The 26,998-nt window shown below is 38.7% G+C and overlaps 1 protein-coding gene across 2 annotated transcripts; it reads right to left on the bottom strand.

The window, feature by feature from the left end:
- Positions 1 to 500: 500 nt before the first annotated feature.
- Positions 501 to 26,156, bottom strand: LOC135213143 (superkiller complex protein 8-like). 2 transcript variants are annotated; one of them, XM_064247095.1, is made up of 8 exons: positions 25,933 to 25,997; positions 22,784 to 22,874; positions 22,437 to 22,612; positions 20,478 to 20,694; positions 10,538 to 10,711; positions 9,670 to 9,857; positions 1,996 to 2,167; positions 501 to 1,055 (listed from the first exon to the last, which is right to left on the bottom strand). In XM_064247095.1, the coding sequence occupies exons 2-8, from the start codon at positions 22,784 to 22,786 to the stop codon at positions 966 to 968; spliced, it is 1,020 nt and encodes a 339-aa protein (XP_064103165.1). In that variant the 5' UTR covers positions 22,787 to 22,874; positions 25,933 to 25,997; the 3' UTR covers positions 501 to 965. The 2 variants fall into 2 exon arrangements, with proteins under 2 accessions (XP_064103165.1, XP_064103157.1); XM_064247087.1 differs by lacking the exons at positions 22,784 to 22,874; positions 25,933 to 25,997 and adding an exon at positions 26,009 to 26,156.
- Between the last annotated feature and the right edge of the window lie 842 nt (positions 26,157 to 26,998).

The raw sequence follows: 26,998 nt of genomic DNA, 5'->3' as shown, positions 1-26,998 counted from the left end.
CAGTGGGGTCTTGAGCTTCTATGGGAAGGTCCTACAGCGACTTCTTGCCACAGTAGCAAATTCCTCGCATATCTGAACCAAGGAAGCAAAGACGATACCAACCTACCTTTATGCAACAGCACATAAGAGGTCTTGCTACTTCAGACTGAACCCTCTGCAGGCATCAAAAGTTCACCTCTTGGGAGGTCTTTCCTTTGACATCTGTGCTTTAGCAACCTGTGATTATCAATGTCATCTTCATACCTACATCACATTACCAATATTTAATAACTATTAACCCAGGACTTTTTCTTATAACACTGATGTACTGCATTCATAAACTAGTCCAGACCCCAATCTTGGATGAATTATCACAGTTTAACTGCAGTTCAAGTATAATCAAAAGGTCAGAGATGAAAAAATACAGAAAGTATACTTACTTCTAGTCACCACAAAGAAATATTCAGTTAAGATTTGAAGACGATTCTATCCATTTACACAAGGCTAAATCAAATCATTGCAAAAATTATTTCTTTAATAATAAGAAGCATAAATGACAACAACATTTTGGTTATATATGACCGTACGTCAGTCAAAAAGGAAGTGATATCGGGGCTGCAAATAGTGCCCTTCGTGTTGCAATTTTCATCTTCAGACTTTTTCAGGGAGAAATAGTTTTAATTCACACTTTCACAGATGCAAAACCTCACTCACTAATGTCTTTATTTTTTGTGCCAGTTCAAGGGATATCAGATCTACAAGTCTTGTTTTCTTTGATCAAAACCAAACCTGGTACAAATAAACCATATAAAAATCTCTGCTTTTCTAATTAATTTGTTACCAATAAACAAAAAGTTATATACAAATATTCAGTGTCCACTTCCCTTTAAATAAACGTGATTAACTTATCTGGTTACAGAGTCCTTTAACAATCTGAAGATAAAGCAAGCATGTCTTTCTGTCACAAACATTAATAACATGAATCTTTACACAGGTGAATTGAAGACCATCACACTCCTATCTTCTGAGACACTCACTATCTTGCTGCTGTCATGACTGTACCTTGCACACCAAACCTGGAAGTAGATAATAGTTATATAGAGTTTAGCTATGAGAGTGTCCTTGCTGACAACTGTCCACAATCAAGAAAAATACAGATTATATTTTGGATTTATAATCAGTGAAATAAGATCCTATACTATACATCTGCAATTAATTGACACTTCATGGAAGTTACATAATAAATTTTCATGAAATAAAAACAATTTTGGCTACCCAGAAAACTGGAATCAGATCCTCTAGGTGGTGTTAAGGGCACAGGGTGGTCTGTGGTGCCTAAGTGGGTAAATACGTTTTGTAGTGTTTGGTATAATTTAGTCATCCTGAGATCATAAATGCAGCTCATAATAAGAGAACGAACTAGGGAAGTTGCTGGACTAAAATATGTAAACAAACACTCTTCCTACATTTACAGACCTTAAAAGAACAATAAATTCTCTGTAAATTGATAAGCATAAAAGGGATGATGTATTGGAAAAACAGTACTCTTACGAGTAGTAACCCCATGATCACCACTTATCTTTTATTTACTAAGTTAAAAGTTGCTGCTCATGATGATGGAGAAGAGCAATCAACCGCTGTTAATTATGGATATTCAAGGACTTACTGCACATGGCAGAGGTTAATACAGCAAATTCATCAGATACTTTGAACCATAATTTATGATAGTAGGCACACACTTTTGATGAAAGAGGCCCTCTATCAAAGACACAATCCATTAATCTACAGATTCCCAACATCACGTTTCCTTCATAAGGTATCTTGTTCACAGTTATCTGCACATTTATCATGTGAAAAGTCTACCCCCATTAAAACACTATAATAATGATGATGATAATAATAAATGCTGAAAAGTAAAAAGACTGGAAGTATTTATACTTTTTAATACAAAAGTTTACTACAGCAACCTAGACACAAATCTACGTACCAGTGCAAACAACCCTAAATTATACACACCTGATCCAAATGATCCTTAAACGTATGGACACAGTTGCGCTGCGCGAAGTCCCAAACCTTGACTGTGTGATCCGAAGACGAAGACACAAAGTGCTGTTGATCTGGTGCAAAGTCTGCACTCAATACCCAAGAACCATGACCGGAGAGCGTACATGCTAGATGACTCGAGTTTCTGTTGGGGGAAATTTCAGGTTAGGTCAAGTATGTATTCAGTCAAGATTCTGGAAACTATATTTAAGCTCATATACATGTCAGTGGTCTTTACACTGGGATACAGGCTAGTTTGCTGGCGCAGAACCTTATAGGTAGTAATAGGGGGTTCTATGCAACCTCCACTCTGGCCCCAATAGTAGGAAAAATTACAGTACTACTCCTGGAAAATACTTGTTAAAATTAATAGACTTAGTAAGTTCACAAGGTAAAACCTGATAATTACTTAAAAAAGACTCAGTTCAAATACATTTTTAGAACAAAAACAATGAGGTTTACTGTATATATTCTGCTTAGTTCCCAGACTACAGTATTAATATGGATATGGACTTTTATACATACCACTCATTTCCCAAAGACTTGAATAAGTCTCCCAAACATGATATTGTTATTGTACAATAAAGTTTCATACATACTTACCTGGCAGATATATACTTAGCTATAGACTCCGTCGTCCCCGACAGAAATTCAAATTTCGCGGCACACACTACAGGTAGGTCAGGTGATCCCGCCGCCTGCCGCTGGGTGGCAGGAATAGGAACTATTACCGTTTTAAGCCAGATTTTTCTCTTCCACCTGTCTCCTGAGGGGAGGTGGGCGGTGGTGCCATAGATCGATATATCTGCCAGGTAAGTATGTATGAAACTTTATTGTACAATAACAATATCATTTTCATTTTCGTACATTCAACTTCCCTGTCAGATATATACTTAGCTGATTGGCACCTTTGGCGGAGGGCAAGAGACAGCTAATTACTGACCTAATAGGTAAACAACATATGTTGTAGGTAATACAAGTTAATTAATAATACCCTAGTTCCTACCTGTTTAGGCGGAAGATTTCTTAGCTTGTGCTGAGAAGTCTGCTTCGCCTCAAAAGCTTCAGCGAGGGTGTGCCCTATGGCTGAGAACTCTTGAAAAGGACTGTCAATGGGGTCTTATCCACTTACTCAACAGAACCTAATGGCAATTGTCACTGGAGTCTTATTCACTTACATGACAATATACCTATGCCTCTTGGCATATAAAGGAGTAAATTACTGATCCCGATCACCCGATCCTAACCGTGGATTAGTAAATATTGATTGAAAGGCGTTATCCCCAAACACCTTTCAAACAACCTAAAAAAACTCAACTCCAATAATTTTTAAATCACAATATAAAATATAAGGACAAAAATTAATATTAAGGATCAGTCTTCTCTCCTTTCCCCAGCACTGTATCCGCTGATACATAATGGTCCTAGAGAGAAGCATTTCTCATATGTCACTCTCACATCTTTCAAGTAATGTGAGGCGAACACTGAGTTACATCTCCAATACGTGGCCGCTAAGATGTTCTTCATTGACATGTTCTTGTTGAACGACAAATGATGTAGCGACTGCACGTACTTCGTTGTGGCTTTTATTACCCTTAAGGTCTTATATGCCTCACTATCACAGCTCATGTGGGCTTCCGTTATGATGTTCCTAACAAAAAATGCTAAGGCATTCTTTGACATAGCTCTTCTAGGGTCTTTAACTGCACACCATAAACTCTGATTGCAACCCTGCAACTGCTTCTTCTTCTGCAGGTAAAACTTCAAAGTTCTCACAGGACATAAAGTTCTTTCCATTTCATTCCCAACTAATTGAGAAAGGCCTTTTCCTTTTACTTCAAAAGTCCTAGGCCAAGGTCTCGAGGGGTTTCATTTTTTGCTAGAAATAAAGGTTTAAAGGACAATACAGCTGAATCCTTCTTAAAACCCACTCTAGAGTCAAGCGCTTGCAGCTCACTCACTCTTTTCGCAGTGGCGAGAGCTATAAGAAAATGCATTTTCTAGTCAAGTCCCGGAAAGTAGCTTTATCGGGAGGTTCAAATCTCTCCGACATAAGGTATTTGAGAACCACATCCAGATTCCAACTAGGGGCGAGAGAAGTTCTTAATTTTTTAGTTTCAAATGATCTAATTAAATCATGCAGATCTTTGTTATTCTCTATGTTCAGGCCCCTATTCCTGAACACAGCTGATAACATGCTCTTATAACTTTTAATGGTTGACACTGCCAGATGAGATTCTTCTCGTAAAAACAAAAGAAAATCAGCAATTTCGGTACAGAGGTATCGGAGGAGGACAGCTTCTTCGCCTTACACCATCTACGGAAAACTTCCCACTTCGATTGGTATATCCGCATGGTTGAGGACCTTCTTGCTCCAGCAATTGCTTTTGCCGCTTCGCGAGAAAAGCCTCTCGCTCTGACCAATCTTTCGATAGTCGAAAGGCAGTCAGAGCGAGAGCGTGGATATTTTTGTGATACCTCTCGAAGTGGGGTTGTCTGAGCAGATCTGTCCTTTCGGGAAGAGATCTGGGGAAGTCCACTATCCATTCCTGTACCTCTGTGAACCATTCTCTTGCAGGCCAATAAGGAGCGATCAATGTCATCCTCATTCCCTCCGAGGACACGAACTTTCTCATTACTTCCCCCAGCATCTTGAATGGGGGAAACACATACGCGTCTATGCCCTTCCAATCCATGAGCATGGCATCTATGGATAGGGCTCTGGGATCGTCCCCCAGCGAGCAAAAGTTCTCCATCCTCCTGGATAGGAATGTTGCAAACAGGTCCACTTGAGGCTTCCCCCAAAGAGACCATAGTTGCTGGCAGACTTGTGAATGAAGGGTCCACTCTGTTGGAAGGACCTGGTTTTTCCTGCTCAATCTGTCTGCTCTTATATTCTTCCCTCCTTGAACGAACCTCGTCAGGAGTCGAATCCCTCTTTCTTCTGTCCATATCAACAGATCCCTTGCTAGTTGGTAAAGGGAGAAAGAGTGTGTCCCCCCCTTGTTTTCTTATATAAGCCAGAGCCATGGTGTTGTCCGAGTTGACTTGGACCACCACGCCTCTGACTTCGTTCTCGAAAAACTGCAGTGCTAAGTGCACTGCTAAGAGTTCCTTTGCATTTATGTGCCAGGCCTTCTGTTCTTCTGTCCAACTGCCTGACACTTCCTTCGTCCCTAGTGTTGCTCCCCACCCCGTGTCCGAAGCGTCTGAGAATAACAATAGGTGAGGGTTCTGAAGGGCCAAGGACACTCCTTCGTTTCTTCTCAGTGGTTCTAACCACCATCGTAAGTGGTTCTTGATACTCTCTCCTATAGGAAAGGTATCCAAAAGATCTCCTTTTCTTCTGTTCCAACTCCTTCTGAGATGGAACTGCAAGGGTCTCAGATTCAGTCTCCCTAGAGAGATGAACTGCTCCAGCGAGGAAAGAGTGCCCAGAAGACTGAGCCATTCCCTCGCTGAGCTTCGTTCTTTCTCTAGGAAGACCGAGATTTTTTCCAACCCTTTCGAGATTCTTTCCTGGGATGGATACGCTCGAAAACCCCGAGAATCCATCCGAATCCCCAGATAGACGATAGTCTGACTGGGGATTGTGTGAGACTTCTCGAGGTTTACGAGCAATCCGAGAGATCTGGTCAATTGAAGAGCTATCTCCAAGTCCTCCAAGCACTTTTGTCTTATCTGCGCTCTTATAAGCCAATCGTCTAGGTAAAGAGATATCCTCACCCCCTTCAGATGTAGCCATCTTGCTACGTTTCTCATCAACGCTGTAAACACCTGAGGAGCCGTCGAGAGGCCGAAACACAAAGCCCTGAACTGATAAATCCTTCCCTGCACCATGAATCGAAGATATTTCTTCGACGAATGATGCAGGGGGACGTGAAAGTATGCATCTTGCAGGTCGAGGGAGACCATCCAATCTCCTGGACGGAGAGCAGAGAGAACCGAGTTGGATGTCTCCATGGAGAACTTTGTCTTCTCCACGAAGCGATTCAATGCACTCACGTCCGCAGACAGGCCTCCACCCCCCCCGAGGCTTTCGGCACCAAAAATAGGCGATTGTTGTAAAAACCTCGGAGTGCGGATCCTGTACTACCTCGATGGCCTCCTTCTCCAACATTTGCTGCACCAGCCCAAGAAGGATCTCTCTCTTTACAGGGTCTTTGTATCTCGCTGACAGCTCCCTCGGAGTCGTCGTCAATGGAGGTCTGTTCTTGAAGGGGATGAGGTATCCTTTCCTCAGCACTTGCAGGGACCAAGAATCTGCTTTTCATTGAAGCCCATGCTTCCGAGAATCCCAGAAGTCTGGCCCCTACTGGTGACTGGAGGACTGGAATCTCATTTTGCGTTCTTCTTTGGAACTCTAATGGAAGATCTTCCTCTTTTCTCTCCCTCCTCTCTTCCTTGGGGCTCGGCTAAAAGCTCTACCTCGAAAGGGCTGTTGGGCAGGTCTTGGCTCCCTCTTCGAGACAGAAGCAGCTGGCCTAGCTTCTTAGCAGAATGTACCAGCAAATCCTGTGTTGCCTTCTCAGTAAGCGTATGGGAAATGTCCTTTACCACTGAGAAGGAAACAGCTGTTTAGACAGAGGGGCGTATAAAAGAGAAGCCCTCTGTACTGGAGAGACTGCTTTGGTAAGAAAAGAACCAAAGACAGCCCTCTTCTTTAATACTCCTGTCCCGAACAAGGATGCCACTTCAGCCGATCCGTCCTGCACTGCCTTGTCCATGCATGCCAAAAAACTATGCAAGACTTCTGGTTCCAAAAACTGAGGGTCTTGAGTCTTGTTGGCCAAAGCCCCAAGGGACCAATCTAGGAAGTTAAAAACTTCCAAGACATGGAATATTCCCTTGAGGAGATGGTCCATTTCAGACATTGTCCAGCTTGTTTTGGCCGATGGAAGTGCATGCCTCCTTGCCGAATCCTCCAAGGTCGAGAAGTCCGCTTCAGCAGATGAGGGAAGAGAAAGTCCCATAGATTCTCCTGTGCTATACCAAATCCCTCTCTTCCCTGATAGCCTGGAAGGGGGACAGGTAAACACAGTCTTCCCGCCTCCTCCTTGGTTTTAAGCCAATTTCCGACCGACTGCAAAGCCCTCTTCATTGAAATGGTCGGTTGCATCTTCAAGAAAGAGGAAGACTTCGCAGCCTTCGTACTCGAAAATAAAGACCGAGGAGAAGGAGGGGCAGCAGGACTCAGAGACTCTCCAAATTCTTTTAACAAGAGGGCTGCTAGTATCTTATAATCAGAAAGACCTGCCCCCTTGTTATCTTCAGAGTCCGAAACATCCTCTAATTCCGGTTGAGTTTTATTCGGAGAAGAGTGTGCGACCAGAGGACTCCTCTCTCGAGAATGCACAGGGCTTGCAGCAACACCGGTTGCAACCTGACAAGGGCTACGGTCGCTTGTGCGACATCTTGAGTCCCTGCCAGGAGAAGGCCGATGTTGTTCTTTTACCCTAAGGCCCTCCTGACAAGGACGACGGTCGCCTGTGCGACAACTTTCGTCCCTACCAGGAGAAGTCCTTAAATGTCGTTCCCTTTTTTCATGATCAATTCCTTCCCGACAGGGGCTACGATCACCTGTGCGACACCTAGAGGCCCTGTCAGGGGAAAATTGATCTTGAGAAAAATCCCAAAGAGGAGCCTCCAAGTCCGCTTCAAACTCCGATAACTCATCCAAATTGTATTCTGGATTGTACAAATCCTTGCGCCTGCTTTCAGGCGCTCTAGACGCTTTACGTCTTGTTTCAGCCGCTTCAGGCTTTCCAGGCGCCTTGCGCCTCCATTCGGACGCTTCAGGCTCTTCAGGCGCTTTGCGCCTCGTTTCAGGCGCCTCAGGCTCTTTAGGCGCTTTGCTTCTTCTTTCAGGCGCCTCAGGCTCCTAGGTCTTTTGCTTTTCCTTTGAGGCGTTCTAGGCTCTCCAGGCGCTCTATGTTTCATATCAGGCGCTCTAGGCTCTCCAGGAGTTAAATATTTCCTTTTAGCCACTTCAGGCTTTTCAGGCGCGTTGCGCCTCATTTCTTTTACTTGAGGAGCTTTACGCCTCATTTCAGGCGCTCCAGACTCTTTTCGCCTCGCCAAAAGAGTTCCAGGATCTTCAGTTACTTTGCGCCTCCCTTCAGGCGCTTCAGGCTCTTTGCGCTTCCTTTCAGGAGTTCGTCCGATTTCGGGAGTTCCAATTTTACTCCTCGATTCGGACATCTCATGTGCTTTCTTTCTAGTAGGAAGTTCCCTATACACATCTTGTCGCCTTGACGGCGTTTTGCGCTTGACAATAGCCTGACGTCTGGCTGCGCGCCAGGCTTCTGCAGGCGCCTCGTCCGAGCTCTCAGATAGTTCTAAAGGACGGGATCTTTTGATAGGGAGAAATCTATCCTTCCTTCTAGGCTGATCAGATTTAAGAACTCCTACTAGGGAAGATATCTGTTTCTGCATATCCTCTAACATCTTCGTAGCTACGTCTCTCTTTCCAACCTCCGATGCAGGAGAAGAAGCTTCTGAATATACATTCTTCTTCCTCTTTTCCGGAGGATATTTCTTCCGGAAATTCTTCAGGGCTTGAGGTCGAATGAAGGAGACTTCCAAGTTCTCTTCGAAGGTCTCGACAATCTATCTGAACTCCATCCTTTTTTAGATGAGGAATCAGACGAAGAAAAACACTGTTTCAGGACATCTTTCCAACGACTATCCTTGGCAGCCCGGGACGTAACTACAGGATCTGCCGAGGGGACGCCTGACCGGTGGGGATTCTCTGAAATCTCCCTGCGGCTTTCGACATTTCTTCTCCACTGGTCTTGGGAGCTTGAAAGAGGTCTAGGCCTGGGAGCGAGACAAGAGCCGATCAGACGCACCCTCCACTTCACTGGGAACACTTTCACTGCACTTACCTTCCAGTTCTTTAATTTTTTGTTCCATATGTTTAAGCGAAGCTTTCAGACTCGCAATTTCAGATGTTGAGCTTGCCGAGTCCGATAATCGGGAAGGTAAAGCTGTATGGGAGGAAACAATAGGGTTATCAATAGGCAATAGTCCGCTAACTGGCTCGTTAGAGACCGACCTACTTACACTCTTGGAAGAGGCTTTTCTAGCCCTATCTCTCTCCAACTTTCTTAGGTAGGAATTAAGCAACTTCCATTCCTCCTCATTCAAATTCTTGCACTCATCACATGTATTCAATTGAGAGCATACATTCCCTCTACAATTTTTACAAGTGGTGTGAGGATCCACCGAAGCTTTCGGCAGTCTCACAAAACAATTCTCATTCACACACACTCTGAACGAAATCGACACGTCAGACATTATGAGAAATTCCAAAGCCAAATCCAAAAAACAGTCCACAATAGCGTATGCCAAACCAAAGATCCAATACGTCACCAAATAGCAGTCCAAAAGATCAACGGCGTAATGAAATTCGAAATTCAAGTCAGGAGGAACTAGCAACGATGTTACTAGTACCGCGACAGAGAAAAATCTGGCTTAAAACGGTAATAGTTCCTACTCCTGCCACCCAGCGGCAGGCGGCGGGATCACCTGACCTACCTGTAGTGTGTGCTGCGAAATTTGAATTTCTGTCGGGGACGACGGAGTCTATAGCTAAGTATATATCTGACAGGGAAGTTGAATGTATGAAATGATAAATTTACTTACACGTCGTACATCTTCATATGCCCGTCATCAGCAGCGCTCAAGAGAAGTTGGGAGTCAGGTGAGAAAGTGATGGAACGGATCGTCATAGCGTGGCCTTCAATGGTGTGGACAAGCTTGCCACTCTCAACGTCAAAGATGTTGATGAAGCCGTCAATGGCTCCACTTGCTACGTACTTCCCATCTTTACTCTAAGATAAATGCAAATAAAAAATTAATCTTTGGTTAACCAAGAAGCTTACCTTTTGTAACAAAATGTATGTTCACTCCAAATTCATTGAAAAACACTGAAAATGGATAGTTGATGCTTTAAGAGAAAGTAACAATAGCAACTTGGTAGTAAGGAACAAATACTAGTGTTACTTTTTGTACAAATAAAACCATAGTAATACATAATCAAATATGTACAGTAAATTCTTTAATTATTCATCATACCAACTTCATTCTAACTTAAGAGTTACTCGATTCAGGATTCAAGTACCTACTTACATTTTAAAAACTAGTTTGGGACTTATGCTACTGCCCTTATTGTTAAGAAATTAAACTTTTTCTTTTTAATCACCTATTGAGCTGTATCCCTACCTACTGTAATCATTTCCACTCAATTCCTTTAATGTAAATATCCTACTGGTCATTTTTTCTGATTTAATGTTCACTCAGTACATCACTGTTTTTACACTGCACCTTGAAAATGAATTGACATACAAAGAAAGTGCTTGGTACAGCCTTCTTTTATTCTTTCAGTGGCCTCTGACTATCAAGTGACATAAGAGCATAATTTTAATAAGATCAAGTCACATTTCTAGACTCACAGGCTCACCAGAAGATACAGTTATAAGGAAACCTACAAAATATATAGAAGAAAACTTACATAAGCAATTGAATAAGTAAATCTTCCTCTGGTGTCCAGCGTGGTTACGTGGCGTCCTCCATCAACTGCGTACACGTTGATCTTACCGGCGTGGTTACCTGACGCAACTTGGCTCCCGTCGGGAGAAAACACAACCGACCATGCTTCAACTGGACCACAATCTATGGTTTGCAACTGAAAATGAAGTCTTTCAATTACTATCATTGGCATTACACAATATTATTATTATTATTGAAAAAGAAACCCACAAAATCACTGTGTAACTTGTTTACTTCTAAGTATTTACATTTAATTTTACCTAGAAGTAAACAAGTTACACAGTGATTTTGTGGGTTTCTTTTTCAATTCTTCAGAAGAAAACTGAAAGAAGTTTTTGTTTGATTATTATTATGATATACAATTATTCAGAGATGAATCCTATTCATATGGAAAAAGCCCACAGGGGGCATTGACTTGAAATTCAAATTCAAGCTTCAAAAGAATGTGGTGTTCATTAAGAAGTAAGAAGAGGTAAAGGAAAATACAGAAAGAAGCAATCTCACTTACTACAAAATAAAAACTCTATAAAATTAAAAAATAAATGAATAAAAATGTATTAAAATACAAAGGAGAATAGTAATAGGATAGTAACGAATTGCATCTTCGCTAGAACTTCCAAGTGCCAATTGTATGACACCCTCAGTCCAACGATGTGATGAAAAAGGACCTCTAGAACACAGAAGTTCTACCACAACTACATTTACTACATACTGGTGATTCTGTTCAGCGAATCTGGTTGTTCTTGGCAGGAAAAGGGAATCGGGGATCAATTGTGAATGTGAAAGATCTGTTAAATTACAATTCATGGATACTGCCAATAGCAGTTGGATTCCATTCAAGAAGCAAGGCGCTTGTACATTTGTAGCAAAGACAAGCTTGCTTCAATTCAGTCGGAATGAAACAGAAGTGGCATGAGAGAACCCTGTGCCTCGGCCGTCCAAAAGCCCTATAAAACGAGTCACTAAAAATGAATACTTTTGTGATATAAAGATAGGCTTCTATACAATATATGTACAGTAACTTCACGCTCCAAAAAATGTTAAAACCACAGATTTAAACCAAAGAGCCTAAAGGTTTGCTCTTTCTTCCGCTCAGGAAAAGCCTACCCGCTACTAGTAGTGGACTACAGGCTTTACTGTTCTCAATCACGGTTCAGGACACTTAAGGTGGTGAGCGGGCAAAACCGTATTGCACTTCTATCATGCCTCATTAATCCCACCCTAAAGCAACAAACTGTAATAACACTAAATAAAGTTGCACCAGCTCTCATATCATGAATGTTTACCTTCAATAAAGGTAAAAGGTACAGAGCTAGTTCTCATGCACTAACCTAATCAGATATGTCATAGAGAACCTCAGCTTTCTAGGTTTCAAAAACCACAAAACAAAAGGTAAGTTTGCCACTTCCAGCTTAACCTTTGACATTTTGCCACTTCCAGCTTAACCTTTGACAAAGACATTCTAGGTTTTCTAAAACCACAAGACAAAGTTTATTTTGCTTCCTACAGACTTAACCATTAACAAAGACAGTCAAATTTTATACTGCACCGAAGGGGAATGGAAGGCGGAGCTAAAAAGGAAGCCTCAGTACTAATTAAAGTATCAGCAAAGGAAAAGCCTAGACTGATTATAGATACCTAAAGACGAAGGACCTGGAGAAGGGGGAGAACTTACAGGTTGATAACCTGAACTACCTAACTGCTTTTGCAATCTATCTGCTTCCCTTCTCTTCCTATTCTAATGAACCTAAGCAGAAAGTCCTTCAAAAAACCCTACTTCCTCACACCTTTTCTGAAGATCACACTTTATACCATTGCAACCAGTATAACAAGTGTTTCTCCTAAAAATCAACATCCTGCTAACACAGTACTCATTCCTACTAACCTGATGTTCTTAGCCTTGATTCCAGTGGAGGCATCCTAGGAAAAATAAATGCAGAGTACCGTGACAGAAGCAAACAGAAATGTAATACCAACAAACGCTTATACATAATGGAGGCAAGAGACTTCTGACAAGAGCTAAAACACACCTGGTGGAGAGCAGGTGTACTAGACAGTCATCAGGCCAGCCATTCAATCTTTTGTTTGAATGCCGACACTTCTATCGGCACGGAGATCCTGTTTTTCATTACTAATAGGGCTTACTTTTCCAGAACTCTGAGTCTTAAGTAGACTCTTCTCGGGCTGGTTCTCAGGAATTAATCCTGAGAAGAAGAAGAAAAAAAAAACTTTAAGAAACCGGTCTTATTTTAAAAAATTATGATGTTGTTAATTGAAAAATCTTTGCTTTCAGCAAGAATACTTTTCATTTTTTAACTCTGTAGATAAACTGATCTTTGTTGGGTCCAACTTGGGCATTCAACAAGTAAATGTTGCAATGTCATGGGTGTTTGACATCTATTACACTTTATTGGGTCAGCAGTGGTGTTGACATCAAGTGACCACGCGAGAATCTTGTGCCCTATATGAAGCCTTGTTAGGATTACCTCTTTTGATCTTTCTTTTTGTGAAGATGTCCTTCAGTTTTTATACTTTTAAGCTTATTTGTGGTTGGCACTAAGGCCCATTCTCTTTTCCAATCTTGGTATATCAATGGTTTGACAGATGTTATCCAGTCTGACACTGGGGCATGTGTAATTGTTGGAGGGATAGTGTAGGCTAATTTGGCAGCAGAGTCTGCATTTTCATTTCCTTTTATTCCCACGTGTTCTGGAATCCAACATATTTTCATTGATAATCGTGATTGGAGGAGTTGATTAATTTCTTTTTGTATTTCTTGTACTATTTGGTTTACTGGTTTATACTGACTTATAGCATCTATAGCCCTACGTGAGTCACTGAAAATAATAGACACACTTGCTTTTTTCTCAGATATCATATCAAGAGCTGCTCCTACTCCAACATTATTTTTGGAGCAGTCTGTATATACCATGAATTTGTCTCCTTTTCTTCTGTGCTCCAAAGCATGTTGGCGGTGCATTTCTGTACTAGTCATTTGTCTTTTAAGTAGGTAAGACAGGGAGGTACATATTTTTATTCGGTTTAACATCCATGGTGGTGACAATTCTATTGGGGGGTGAAAAATTGGATTTATGTTATGCAAGTTCATTAGGTATTTAGCTCTTTTTGGGAAAGAGCTAGTACTATGAACTTCTGTTTCTGGATTATAAGGATTATAATTTTGAAAGCAGTCAGCTGCAGGAGATGATCCTGCTTGTAGTGAAAGACCTCTTTGTACTGTTATTAAATTACGGTGATGTTTCAAGGGCAACACACCTACCTCTACCAGAGGCAAGCTTGTTGGGGACGATCGGAATGCTCCTGTGCACAATCGCATGTCTTCATGGTGCTATGTATAGAGAGTTTTCAAAGCAGATTCTGAAGAAGATGAATATATTGGACAGCAGTAATCAATTATGGATAAGACTGTTGCCTTATATAGTTAATAAAATGTCTCGCTTTGCTCCCCAATAAGTGTGTGGTAACTTTTTCAATATGGCAAGGGCTTTGATGCCCTTGGCTTTAATGTATTTGATGTGCTCTTTCCAATTTAAATGTTGGTCAAATATCACTTCTAAATATTTGATTTTTATACAAAATTGTATTTCAGTGCTATAAAGGTGAAGTTTGATTGTTTGGTTCTTCAGCCATCTTTTGTCTTTGTAGACGATGATTGCTTTTGTTTTATTAGTTGAAAATTTAAATCCAAATGAATTTGTCCCACTACATATATTTGAAATGGCAGTATTGAGAACTCTCTGAACATGTCTCAAATTGCTACTCGTATAGTAAATAGCAAAGTCATCAACATATAAACTGTTTTTTTACACCACTTGGTAAATTTATAGTAATGTCACTAACTGCTAAAGCAAACAATGTACAGCTCAAGACACTACCTTGAGGGATTCCTTCTTCCAGTTTATAGGTTACTGAGTAGGAATGTTCAACTCTTACTTGAAAAGTTCTGTTTGTTAAAAAGTTCTTAATAAATATTGTTAAGTGGCCTCTTAATCCCTTGAAGTCGAGTTTTTGCATGATTTTATGTTTCCATATTGTGCCGTATGCTTTTTCTATATAAAAAATATAGCTACTATTAATTTTTTTGTTCAAAACCTTTTTTGATATGATCCTCTAAATGTGTTAAGGGATCTAGGGTTGAGCTGCCAGCTATTGAACCAGATTGTGTTGGTGTTAAAATGGATTCTTTGGTTATTACATACGTTAATCTTCCATTAACCATTTTTTCTAAGATTTTGCATAGGCAGCTTGTTAGGGATATCGGTCTATAATTGGATGGATTACTTGTATCTTTTCCTGGTTTATTTATTGGAATTATTATGGCATGTTTCCGTTTATCAGGAAAGACACGTTTTAGCCAGATACTATTATAAAATTTTAATTCGTAAATATGATTTAGCTGTAGGAGCTAATTTTTCTATCATTTCAAATGATATTTTATCATATCCTGGTGTGGAGGGATGACATGAGTTGATGGCATTATCTAGTTCATCCATGTTGAAAATATTATATTCCAGGTCTTCAAGAGTTTCAAAATTGAGTATTATATTTTCTTTTTGTTTTCTGATATTTTGAAAATGTATATTCAGGCTAGAGTAAGCACTGATGTTTTCAAAATGTTTTCCAATTATATCTGATATTTCATAAGTATCATGGTATATTTTTACATTTAGATGTATTGCACTTCTTGGAGGTCTTATATGTTCTCCATTGATTTTCCTTATCTTTTGCCAGATATCCCTTGTGGATGTGTTTGAAGATATGTTCGAGACATTCTTTCCACGATGTGATTTTTTCAGCTATTACTGTTTTTCTAAATTCGGCTGTATATTGTTATATAGTGGTTTAATGTGGTTAATTGTCATATTTGTTATAACTATTTTGTTTAATATGTTTATATTATAGAGCATTTTGTTGAGTGATTTCAGGCGAGTTTTGAGTCTGTTAAGATTGCAACTCTATATGTGTTATATTTTACTTAAGGTTGTTAAGGTTGGATTCCACCATGGAACAGGGGATTTTGTGGGATGTGATTTGGTTTTTGGAATGCTTTTATCTGCAGCATTTATAATGAAGTTGGAGAAGGATTCACATGTAGTATTGTGATCTTTGTTATGTGGGAATGGTGGTATGTTTCGTGTGTATAGGAAATATTTACCTTAATTAGCTTTTTGGATATATCATGTAGGTGGCAATACTTTGATATTACTCAAATAGTTCGGAATGATTGGGAAATGGTCACTTGTGTATGAATCGTCTAGGACATTCCATTCAAATTTTTCAGCTACATCATTTGAACAGAATGAAATGTCAATTGAGGAAAAGGTTAGGTGTGTAATATTTGAAAAATATGTTGGCACTTCACTTTCATTGAGACAACACAGATTGTGTTTCATTATAGTTTTTTCTATGTTGGTTCCAGATATGTCAGTGGAGTTATTAGTATCCCATAGAGGATTATGTGCATTAAAATCTCCTACTATAAGCAGGGGTTCGGGTATACTATTGCTACGAAGTTCAGAAAAACCACTGAAATTTGCAAAAATGTCTGTCTGTCTGTCTGTGTCATAAAAAGGATTCATAAATGACAAACACACATGATTGTACATATAAATTTTTCACTTCTGCACCCGTATTTTATTACCCATCATAGATGGGTAAGTTTGCTAGTACAGTTTAATAGCTGTTATTTGATATGGCATAGATGGTATGTTGAAAGGTTCATATGTTATGCTATTATGAACATATATAGCTGTGCCTAATTTTCCATCGTCAGTTGGTGAATAACAGGCAATTTTATAGTGTTGGATATTTGTAGGATTACTTCCTAAATGCTGTAGACATAGGCACATAGGATTGTGTTCTCATACGATTCTTTGTAGTTCGCCTAAACGGATTCTGGTTAGAAGTCCATTTATGTTTCACTGAATAATTTTACATTCCATTATTGGGGGAATTGGTGTTAAATTCTGTAAGTTGACTGCTGATTTTACTTTGTCTCGAAGTTTGTATGCATTTGAATTGATTTGTGACTTTTTTATTGATGTATTTGTATGCTGATTATTAGATTCAGCAGTTGTTTGTTTTTCATAATTACATATTAACGAGTCTATCTTTGACTTTATAATTTCCTTTTAGTGTTTTAAGGATTCAGAACATAATTCCTTCTCATGTTGGTGTGATATTGGGCATCTTCATAATTTAGTAAAATTTTCTATACAATTATGTATTGGGTCCTCTGTCTTGATGGGTAGTTGGTTGTAGGTACTTATGAAGCACTCATTACAACCACAAGATGAAGCATGTTTGGAGATGTTAGCCATTGGTTTAGCTTCTTGTTCGAAGCATTTGTTCTTCTAGCTTTGGAATTTTCTGGTTTTATAATTCTATTGGTTCCCTTTTTTTGTGATAAGGAATTCTGGTTTGGGGGGCCACTCAATTTATTGCTGCCAGTGTAACATCTGGGTCTTGTGGATGTGTGGCTTTTAATGGTTGTTATATTTTGGTTTGGTTTGATGTTATGATTTTCATTAGTAATAGAGTTGGATACACTATTATTCACATTGTCTGTTGGGACTTTTAAGGAGTGGTCAAGTGTTTGGACTCAGGATGCAGGTGTATTTCAACTTGTGATGAGGATAAAATAATGTCTTTTTTTTTTAAATGTTCTATTGGGGTAGTTGGGATTTCTTTGAATAGATTTGCTTTTTTCCCTTTAGGTGGGGTTAGTTCCAGTTCTTTTCTTTTTGTCATTTTGATTATCATATTATTATTGTTGTTTGAATCCTCTTCCATTAAATAAAAGTTTTCATGGATATTTAAATCTTCAATGTTAGTAGAAGTACTATTGGGTACGGTGTCATTCTTGTTTTGGGTTTTGTATTATCATTGATCTGAGAATCACTGTGTATGTCCATATTCTCTAGATGACTGAAGTGATAGGTATTTTGATTTTTTGTTAAAGTTGAACAAGAGTGATTTTTAGATGGATTATTGACTCCTCTTACTTTTAGCTCAAGTCTAGCTTCTTTGACTGTCATTCCAGTTCTATTTATTAATAACTGTAGTTCCAAGTTATATTTGAAAAAGGAACATTCCTTAGATTTAGCGTGGTGAGGTAGTCCACAGTTAATACAACATTTAGAGTAATTACATTTCCAATTGGTGGTGTGTTTACTAGATGTAGAGACTACACATATTGCCATATTATGGCATTTTTTATGTGTCCATACCTTGAGCACTGTGTACACTTAAGGGGTGTATATACTATAGGGGTTTCAGAATGAATGATGCACTTCCATATTCTGTCCAAGAATTTTTATTTTAAAAGGGAGATCTTGGCCTGTAAATATCATTTTGGCAATGCTGATATCGGTATTTATGTCCCTCCTACTTGGAGCTGTATATATTTCCAAATCATGGATGTTGATATGTCTCAATTTTAAGGAGTCTAGTAGTATTTGCTTCGAAGGAAGCTCTTCATGTTCATTATTGGGCAGAATGACTGTACCCTGTATATAACTCAAGTGTATCGTGGCTTGTAACAGTTATTTTTACATTACTTACTTCTTTTATGTTTAAATAGGCAGTGGATTGGTCTTTGTTGGTTACTTGGATTAACCATTCACGGTCTCTGATGCGTCTGCATTCCATATCCTGTGTCGGATATATGTTAAGCAGTTTGTTTTCTAGTACAGCCGCTGGAATTTTGTTTTCAGTTTTGAGAACCAGAAACCTTGACCAGTTTTCAGGTCCAAAGAGGTCATTAAAATGGGCCAACGTGGGGTCCTGTCTGTAATTTTTGTATTTTTTTGGTCCTTGCTTAATGTTTGCTGCTTGTCTATTTGAATTGTTAGGATTATTACTTGTCTTTAGTAATGCTGAATTGTTGTTTATTATATAGGGCTCCATAGTTGTGATACTAGTGCCCACCATTTGGTTTTTGTTTTCTTCTTTTTGATATTCCATGCACCCTAATGGGTGATCTGGATTTGAAATTGTTTGGAACAGGGTGTTCCTCATTATTATTTTCATTATTAGAAATGGTACAAAGGAGATTTGGGAGTGAACTGCCAAAAAATATAAACTGTGCCTGAGTTTTTCCATCATGGGGTCCAGGGGTACTTAAAACTTTCACTTTTTCTATTCATACACATATATTTAAAAAATAAATCAATCAATCAAATCAAATATTGAAAAGATATCACTATCTTTTCACGATGTGAAATCTTCCGCCAAAGGCACAAGTGACTTCCAAATGTCCGCATCCCTGCCCTACTCCAAGAGGAGATGGCATAACATGATTAGTGTGGCCCAAGTGTAAGCAGAACCCGCTTGGCAGGACAAAGAGTATTACGATAATACAATTATCCCCATCCTAATCACATTATGGGCAAACCGGACAAAATGCCGAGAGTTTTAATCCTAGAACCAGGCTCCCCCCTAGAATCCGTGATCCAGCTCCACAGAAAAGTTCCGCCTGAAAAAACAGGTCCGAACATTGTCGGGTAGATGATGAATCTACCACAGTTCTCACTATTTAGCTTCGGATTTCATTACATTTCAAGCCATGATATGTTTTCTGATTTCTTTGGATGTAAATTTTGACAAAAGTGGAAAAATCCACAATATTAATCAAAAGAAAGTTATATAATGTTACATGGGACTCTTGGGAGAGAACTTAGGAAAAAATTCCTAAGGTCCGAGAGCCCTCTTCACCACGTCAATGTGGTCCCAAAAAGAAGGGGTGGAGATACTGTAAGCTAACTTCAACAGTAGGTCTTCAACAGTAGGTAAGATTCATCCCAAATTATTTAGAAATCCTATTCAGACTGCCAATCATCTGACTTGGCTTCTTTACACTTCTACTAAACTCCAACTCATGAGAACCTGTAAAATATCAGATATCATTGTTCCTAAATATTTGAAGGAATCTACTCTTTCTCTAAGCACAGTGGTGCCCCCCGTATTCGCGGGGGATGCGTACCAGACCCCCCTGTGAATAGTTAAAACCCGCAAATGTTTGGAACCCCTATAAAAATGCTAAAAACAGCCTATTTTGTTAGTTAAAACTCAAGAAAAACCCACTAAAAATTTTCATACTTGGTTTTTTTTTTATATTTTTATCACAAAAAGTACATTTTATGATGTAATTGATAAAAAAAATCAGGAATTTGTAGATATTTCTCATAGAAAAAATGCCGCGAATGTGTGAATTTTCCGCGAATAATGCAGGGAAACATTCCTGAGAGAAATCCGCGAATAATGCGGGGAAATGTTCCCGAGAGAAATCCGCGAATGCGTGAGTCCGCGAATCCGGAGAATGCGAATACGGGGGGTCCACTGTAGTGTTATTTCAAATTGGGTACATACATACTCTGTCCCCATTACTTCAACTTCTCTCAGATTTATCTCTAGACCCAACACTCTACATCTCTGATTGATTATGAAATTTAGGTCGTGAGGACCAAGCGCCGGAACCCATCAGTCTACTACATCTCTGATGCATTCTATTATGCTTGCTTGTAAATCTTGTGGTGCTTTCCTGATTAAAATGGCATCATGGAATGGAGCTAATTCCTACTTCAATATAAATTAGTTTTCAAACCTTAAAAACCAGGCAACTTGTATGTGTTTTTTTTTTTTTTTCAAAAATATGACAAGGAGTTCATTACCTCATCAAAATAAATACACTGTAGTTGCTATTAAATTCTGTTACTTTAGGAAGCTTAAATTTCAAGTGAATGGCCTCTGTGGTATCATTTCATATGAATAGGGTTCATCTTCTGAACAATCATAGTTTGAAATAAAATAAAATATCCTGAAACAGGGGTGACAAACTGTCACCTGTAAAGCAATCCTGCTTACATCTCTTCCAATCTTACCTGCGTTCCTGTGTGGATGCTCCACAAACGTATGGTTGAATCCAAAGACGACGAGGCAGCGATGGTTCCAGCAGCGTTGACATCAACCGATATGACTCCCAAAGAGTGGCCTTCCAAGGTATGCATGCTGGTTAGCTCCCCTTCGACACCGTCTCCAGACCAACGCCAAATACGCACCAAGTCATCCAATCCACCAGTTACGATGTACCTTTCCTCCCTATTACAGATAAAATATATGTAAAATCATTTGTTTCAAAGATACCAAATCCCATGTTATTCTTTTTGACAATTCTGACAGGTTGAATTAATTATAATATTTAATCTCACAAATATTGTGTACCTAATTGCCATAACACCAATACGTAAAGCAGTCAACTTCTATATACTAACGTATCTTCCCGATTATTTTGACATCAGGTTTACCCTTCACAGAGTTAGACATCAAAGGAATCGGATCCCTCCACAGTCTTCAGAGCCAACATACTTTCTGCATGGATTCCAAACTGGTCCATGCCTTCATGCATTTGCCTTTTCTGTGATTTTCTGGGTACCTTTGTTGATACTTGCATACATATACCCTTTGGGTACTTTTCAAATTCTAATTCTCATCCCGTGTTAAAATCACCTAATTCTTTGAAGGCTGTCTATTTCCAGCAAGTGGTTAACACACCTACCAGTAACTGACAAACTGCCATGAAATATGATTCTTTTGAAATTCTCCAAACTAAAACATACACCGGTGAGTGGGAAAAAAGCATAAATAACCGTATCGGTTACCTGCTTGCTTGCAAACCATACACCAAGGCACGAATAATAGGAAGGCTAATCCGTAATATGTACTTTTCATCCAAAATATTTCCAAATAACATAGTACGTACATGCAATTAACTAACATGGGTAACATTACAACAATATTTCTCTTTGGAAAGTATAATAAAATGCACAATGTAACTTCCCGAGCAAAATAACACTGCTTATAAAATGATGTCCAAAGATATGGAATAAGCAAAAGAAATAGAACGATCTTCAAACTCTACACATGGAAACAATAAGAACCATCCTCAAACTCTACACATGGAAACAATAAGAATCCTAATTTAGTGTTCATAAAAAATTTACCATCTTGTACAAACTGCCAAATGAGAACAAAGATGGTGCTTTAAAGATTGCATAGTATTTGCTTAATTACACAAACACCATGCTTATTTTTCTATATACAGCCATATTTAACGCAAAATACACTGAAGACCTATCACCATATTTTGTCAATTCTAAAACAAGAAAACCAGCTTCAATTAGAGAAGTAAAATAGTAAGAATGGTAAAGATCATACCTAACTCAATACAAGTATTGTGACATCATAAAATAAAAGCTGGAAGCATTGACAATTATCATAAGATGAGTAAAGATCTTTGTAATAACTACTAACCTAAAGGGAGGACTTACTTCAACCACTGGCAGCTACTCTTGGTTCACATCACATCTAACAATGCATAGAATTGCCTATTTTGATAGTTAAAACATAAAAAAAAAATCTGAAATGCTTATACCCAAATATTTAAAATAGTTTTATCACAAAAAAGCAGTCACAAAAATTATATGAAAATACAGTAATTTGTGAACAATTCTCAATGAAAAATACCACGAATAGGGGAGTTTTCCACGAATAATGGGTATATACGGCCCATAGAAAAATCCACTAATGTGTGAGGCTGCAAATCATGAAAGTCGACTGTATGTACACATAACTCTCCATATATATATATATATAGGGGATACTGATAAGTGGCAGCATGGGAAATTTTGCTCATGCTACTCCTTACTTGTGTTAAATGTGAGGAATTTGTGTAAATAAATAATTATCTCATCTAATCATAACCTGTATTTACAGTGAAAAAGTGTTCTGTATTTAGAAAGTCTGTAAATGGCATTATCTGTACTAAACTGCAAGAAACTTACACGTCAGGAAGATTTTCATCTGCCTCGTTGTTGGCGCTTTCATTTTCCTTATTTTCACCGTTTTCTTCATCCTCAGCCACCTTCTCTTTATCCTTTTCCTTTGGAACGTAGTGGCCCCAGGCACAAGCCCATATGCCCTCCGAATGGGCGTTCTCCCGTTTGTTCAGCAACGAAAACTGGAAAACAAAGATCAGCTTTTTCAGATTATGTCCACAACAAACAATGACCGAGACTAACGAAAAATATAATGTGTTCAAGTAGATAGAGCAAATAACCCCAATCAGTCATAAAAAATCAGGTTCATTTTGAAGGAAGCTGTACCAGACCCATAGCGATTGGTCAATTACCATGCACTGAGCCTTATACTTTTCAGGAGAGAGCCACAAGAGGATCAAATAAAATATACTTCGAAGTATGGCAAGGTAAGCAAAATCCTTACTGATAAAGTGAAAAAACAAATTACATATGCACACTCCTAGTATTCAAACAGATTGTAACAAAAACTGTCAAATTAAGACACTTTCCTATTACTATTCATACAGATAGTAACAAAAACTGTCATATTAAGACAACCAGATGTGGATTCTAAATAATGCCATTTGGTTCAAAATTTTTCTTCTAACCTACTGTCAACTTATGCTTTGTAATCATTTATCTAGTATCAACTATCCTACTTTTGCCTTGAATCTTTACTATATGCAAAACCATAATTCAAATTTCAATTGGCAATACTAAACAATAGTTCGTTCTATACAAACACACACACTGATGAATGTGCAATTACGGAACTCCCTCACTCTTGAAATATTTTGGAAACCTTTTGTATTTCTAAAATTAACCCAAACCATGAACAATTTGGTTTTATTAATACTGTTTCTAGTCTTTTGATTGCCTTTGGTGATTAATCTTGTCAATAGCTTATCGTAAATAACTCTGCTTTAAAGTCTGGTCCATAGGTAGTGAATTTTGATATCATTCACTGAAATACTTAGTCAGTTTTGTAACACTGCAGAATGGTTATAAATGCATCATTATCTATGTGCAATATAACAGAGGAGTCTAGGTAAGGGGACGCACCCTGAGTAGGTTAGGTTAAGATGAATCCTTCCCAAGGCCAACAGACACAACCTGCATACTCTGCTGCATTTTTAATGACGATTAACTTCAGACCAGAAATGGATGAAAATATAAGCACTCTTGGAAAATGCACAGGATACAGCTGCATGAAGATGTCATTTATTTAAAACAAAATTATTGGCTTAACATTACAGAAAAGTGTGTAAATAATGCAGTACATGTGAGATCACTTGAGAAATCAACAGAGATAATCAATTTTTCCTTTATGGTTTTACATCCATCCCCAAGGGGCTAGTACTAAATATGGTGGCAACTCTGCAGGCATTGTGCATAGTACCAGCCCCTCAGGCATGAAGATGAAAAAAAAAAAAGCTAGACAAGGTAAAATTCTCAAAGTACCTCAAATGTAAGTGCATTATAAACAACCTCTCCTGCTGTATTCTTCAGTCAAAGAATTTTCCTGACAAATGACATCTTCATGCAGGTGTTGCCTTTACATTTACCAAACTCTTTATAGCCTAGAATGAAATGGAAATGCCCTACCACAGCCAAGTTAGGGCACAAGTCCCTACATTAAGTTACAGGAAGGTTAAGCTAGGATTATCAAATTTTATAAGTAATTCTTTGGTAAAAAGAATTGCAGGGCATCATTCCATACAGGGCATAGAAAGAGCACCGTTGTAAAACCTAGGCTAAGTGGTTTGTGACAGCATAAGATTATAGTAGCCACTAGCTTACCATAGGCTTACACTAGCATAATTCCGACACTTCATATTTAGCTATATATCGACATTTTTCCAAATAATAGGCCTAGGCTAATGTAAACTTACTGAGGACCCATTGCATACCAAAGAGTAGGCATATTAATAATTGCCCAAATCCTCCGACATCCTAACAGAATCTCGGACACTGCACCATGCCCTGGCAAGAGTGGGGCTTTGATTCTCTATCCCTTCTAGGCTTGGGCTTTAAACCTAAAAATTTTCTTTTCGGGCATTTTAGATAGACTTAATGGTACAAGCCCCTTTGGGATGAACCTAGAGCCATAGAAAAAGACAGTATAATTACCATAAATACCCTTAAACAAGTGACGGTAAACATCATAAACGGACAGTAGCCGAAATGGAGTAGGGTAAAATACCGAATGGCCACCTCTACCATAGCACGACCACCTTCCCGACAATCGGAAATTATGACCTTAATTTGTGACTTGGGAGAAAAAACTTATTTCAACAGAAAAGTACCTGGAGGTCTCGAGTGTTCGTTCAATGGACACTGGCTGGTTTGTTTGTATAGTGTTTTTACGTTGCATTGAACCAGTGGTTATTCAGTAACGGGACAAACGGCTTTACGTGACTTCCGAACCACGTCGAGAGTGAACTTCTATCACCAGAAATGCATATATTTAACACCTCGGTGGAATGCCCGAGAATCAAACTCGTGGCCACTGAGGTGGCAGGCCAAGACCATACCGATCACGTTACTAAGGCACTGACGCTGGCTCTCAGACTAATGTCTATCCTCGGTTACAGGAAGTGTTGAAGTAATTTTTCGGGAAGGTGGTTACGTTATGGTAGAGGCCAGCCATTCAGTAGGTATTTTTATCATAAACAAAAGGTGGTGCTACATAAACAAACGGCGGTAAATATCATCAAAATAACGCGGGAGCACTTAAACCAAGGATTACGGGCCCAGCCCCTCGACCTGCCGACCGAGAATCGGTCCGGAAGAATCACCCAAAACCAAATATGGCGGCGATACCAAAACAACAACAAACAAAGTAGGGAGCTACTACATATCCGCGACGATCGATTTATGTGTGCTGTCAGAAAGGCCGTGGCGGAACGGCGCTTCGCGCCTTATCCGCAAATTTAAAGATTCTTGGCAGGCACGGCATGTTCTGGCAAGAGGTAATGTTGCGCTGCGCGCGCTAACCACAGGGGTTACAGTAAGGCTACTTACCGTGGCGGATGGATTTGGGTGTCGCGATACCAAAACAACAACAAACAAAGTAGGGAGCAACTGGCCCGGTAAAGTGTAAACAACCCGAATAAGCTTTAAAAAATTTATAGATAAAATGGCGGTAGTCAAATCATTCCGATCGCCCACTGACCATAAGCCTAATCAAAGCTACAATAGGCCTACCTTATAGGCTAGTATACTAGGTACCTAAACCAAAGTTACCAAAGATGTCATTATAGTAATTAATCCATACATGCTCAAATTTAATAATTATTTAAAAAGGCTAACGTATCTATTACTAATATCCATAAGCAAATACTAAAAACCTAGAGTGAGAATCTTACGAAAGCTACTTTAGCCCCCAGTCCAGGGGGTAGGTAGCCCCCTTAGGACACGTTGTCAAAACGAATTCCTTAAACAAATAACCTAATGTTCAACTCGCTAACGACGCCCTCACTTAAATAATCCACTAAATAAATCGTGATATATCGTAGAAACACATTTGAATGGAGAAAAATAAGAATGCCGCTCACCATACTGGTTTGTTTACGTTCCGAACTCGTCCGAAAGGGATGACTTAAGCTTCGGTCGTTCGGAAAGTAAACGCTTCGATATCCTTATTGGAGAGTAAAGTATTGGTTCCAATTCACTACTTGGTGAATCTTACGATATTTCGCTATATATACCACTAGTCTTAGTCATTATTAAAGATACAATTATTCTAGAATTTAACTGAAGTACAAAGGAAGAGAAATAATGGCCACGATTCAGGCAAATCATTGCATATAAAGGATTATTTATCGCTAAAATTCAGATAAACTTAAACCGTCTTTATACCCTATGGAAAATAAATGCATGTATGATTTGCATAAAATACTTTAATAAAACATTATACATATATATTTAATCACAAAACATTAACACTAAATTTTTAATTTCCCGATAAACGCATATTAGTTTTAAGATACACTACCGTGATTCAAACTATCATATCGACCTTATTGCTAATCTTGTAATGTCAGTTTGGATATTAAGCCTACTTTTACTATGTTTTTCCTCTGTATGATCAGTTATGCCTTAGTAAAGGGTCATGCTAGACCGAAAGTTCTTGGCTATCTCGCTTTTCATTTTTCCTTCGTGGCAAAAACCTTTATTTACACATAGCATCACGTTTTATATACTTCGTGATCAAGTTATTCATCAGGATAAGTATATAATTGCTCACATTGATAGCGGGTTGTTTTTAACTAAAATAGTTTTAAGCGCTCTTTCATGAAATAATATTTAGCTTTCAGTTCATTATCTCCTTACTACAATACAACTATATGGTTTATCTAATATGTATTATTATTAATAAGAATTTAAGTCAGGGGATCATGACCTGTCTAGAAATGCACACATTGTTCCTACAAATTTATTTTTCTTCATTATTTTTACAATTAAATAGATATATATATATATATATACATATATATATATATATATATATATATATATATATATATATATATATATATATATGA

Source organism: Macrobrachium nipponense, chromosome 19 (assembly GCF_015104395.2).
Source record: "Macrobrachium nipponense isolate FS-2020 chromosome 19, ASM1510439v2, whole genome shotgun sequence".
NCBI lineage: Eukaryota > Metazoa > Arthropoda > Malacostraca > Decapoda > Palaemonidae > Macrobrachium > Macrobrachium nipponense.
Note: the sequence above shows the minus strand (reverse complement) of the source record. Positions and strands in the feature narration are given on the sequence as shown.

Coding starts and splice junctions, on each gene's coding strand:
- LOC135213143 (XM_064247087.1), bottom strand. Junction 20,695..22,436: donor GATGAAAATCTTCCTGACGT/GTAAGTTTCTTG, acceptor TATCTGTAATAG/GGAGGAAAGGTACATCGTAA. Junction 10,712..20,477: donor GCATCCACACAGGAACGCAG/GTAAGATTGGAA, acceptor CTTCATTTTCAG/TTGCAAACCATAGATTGTGG.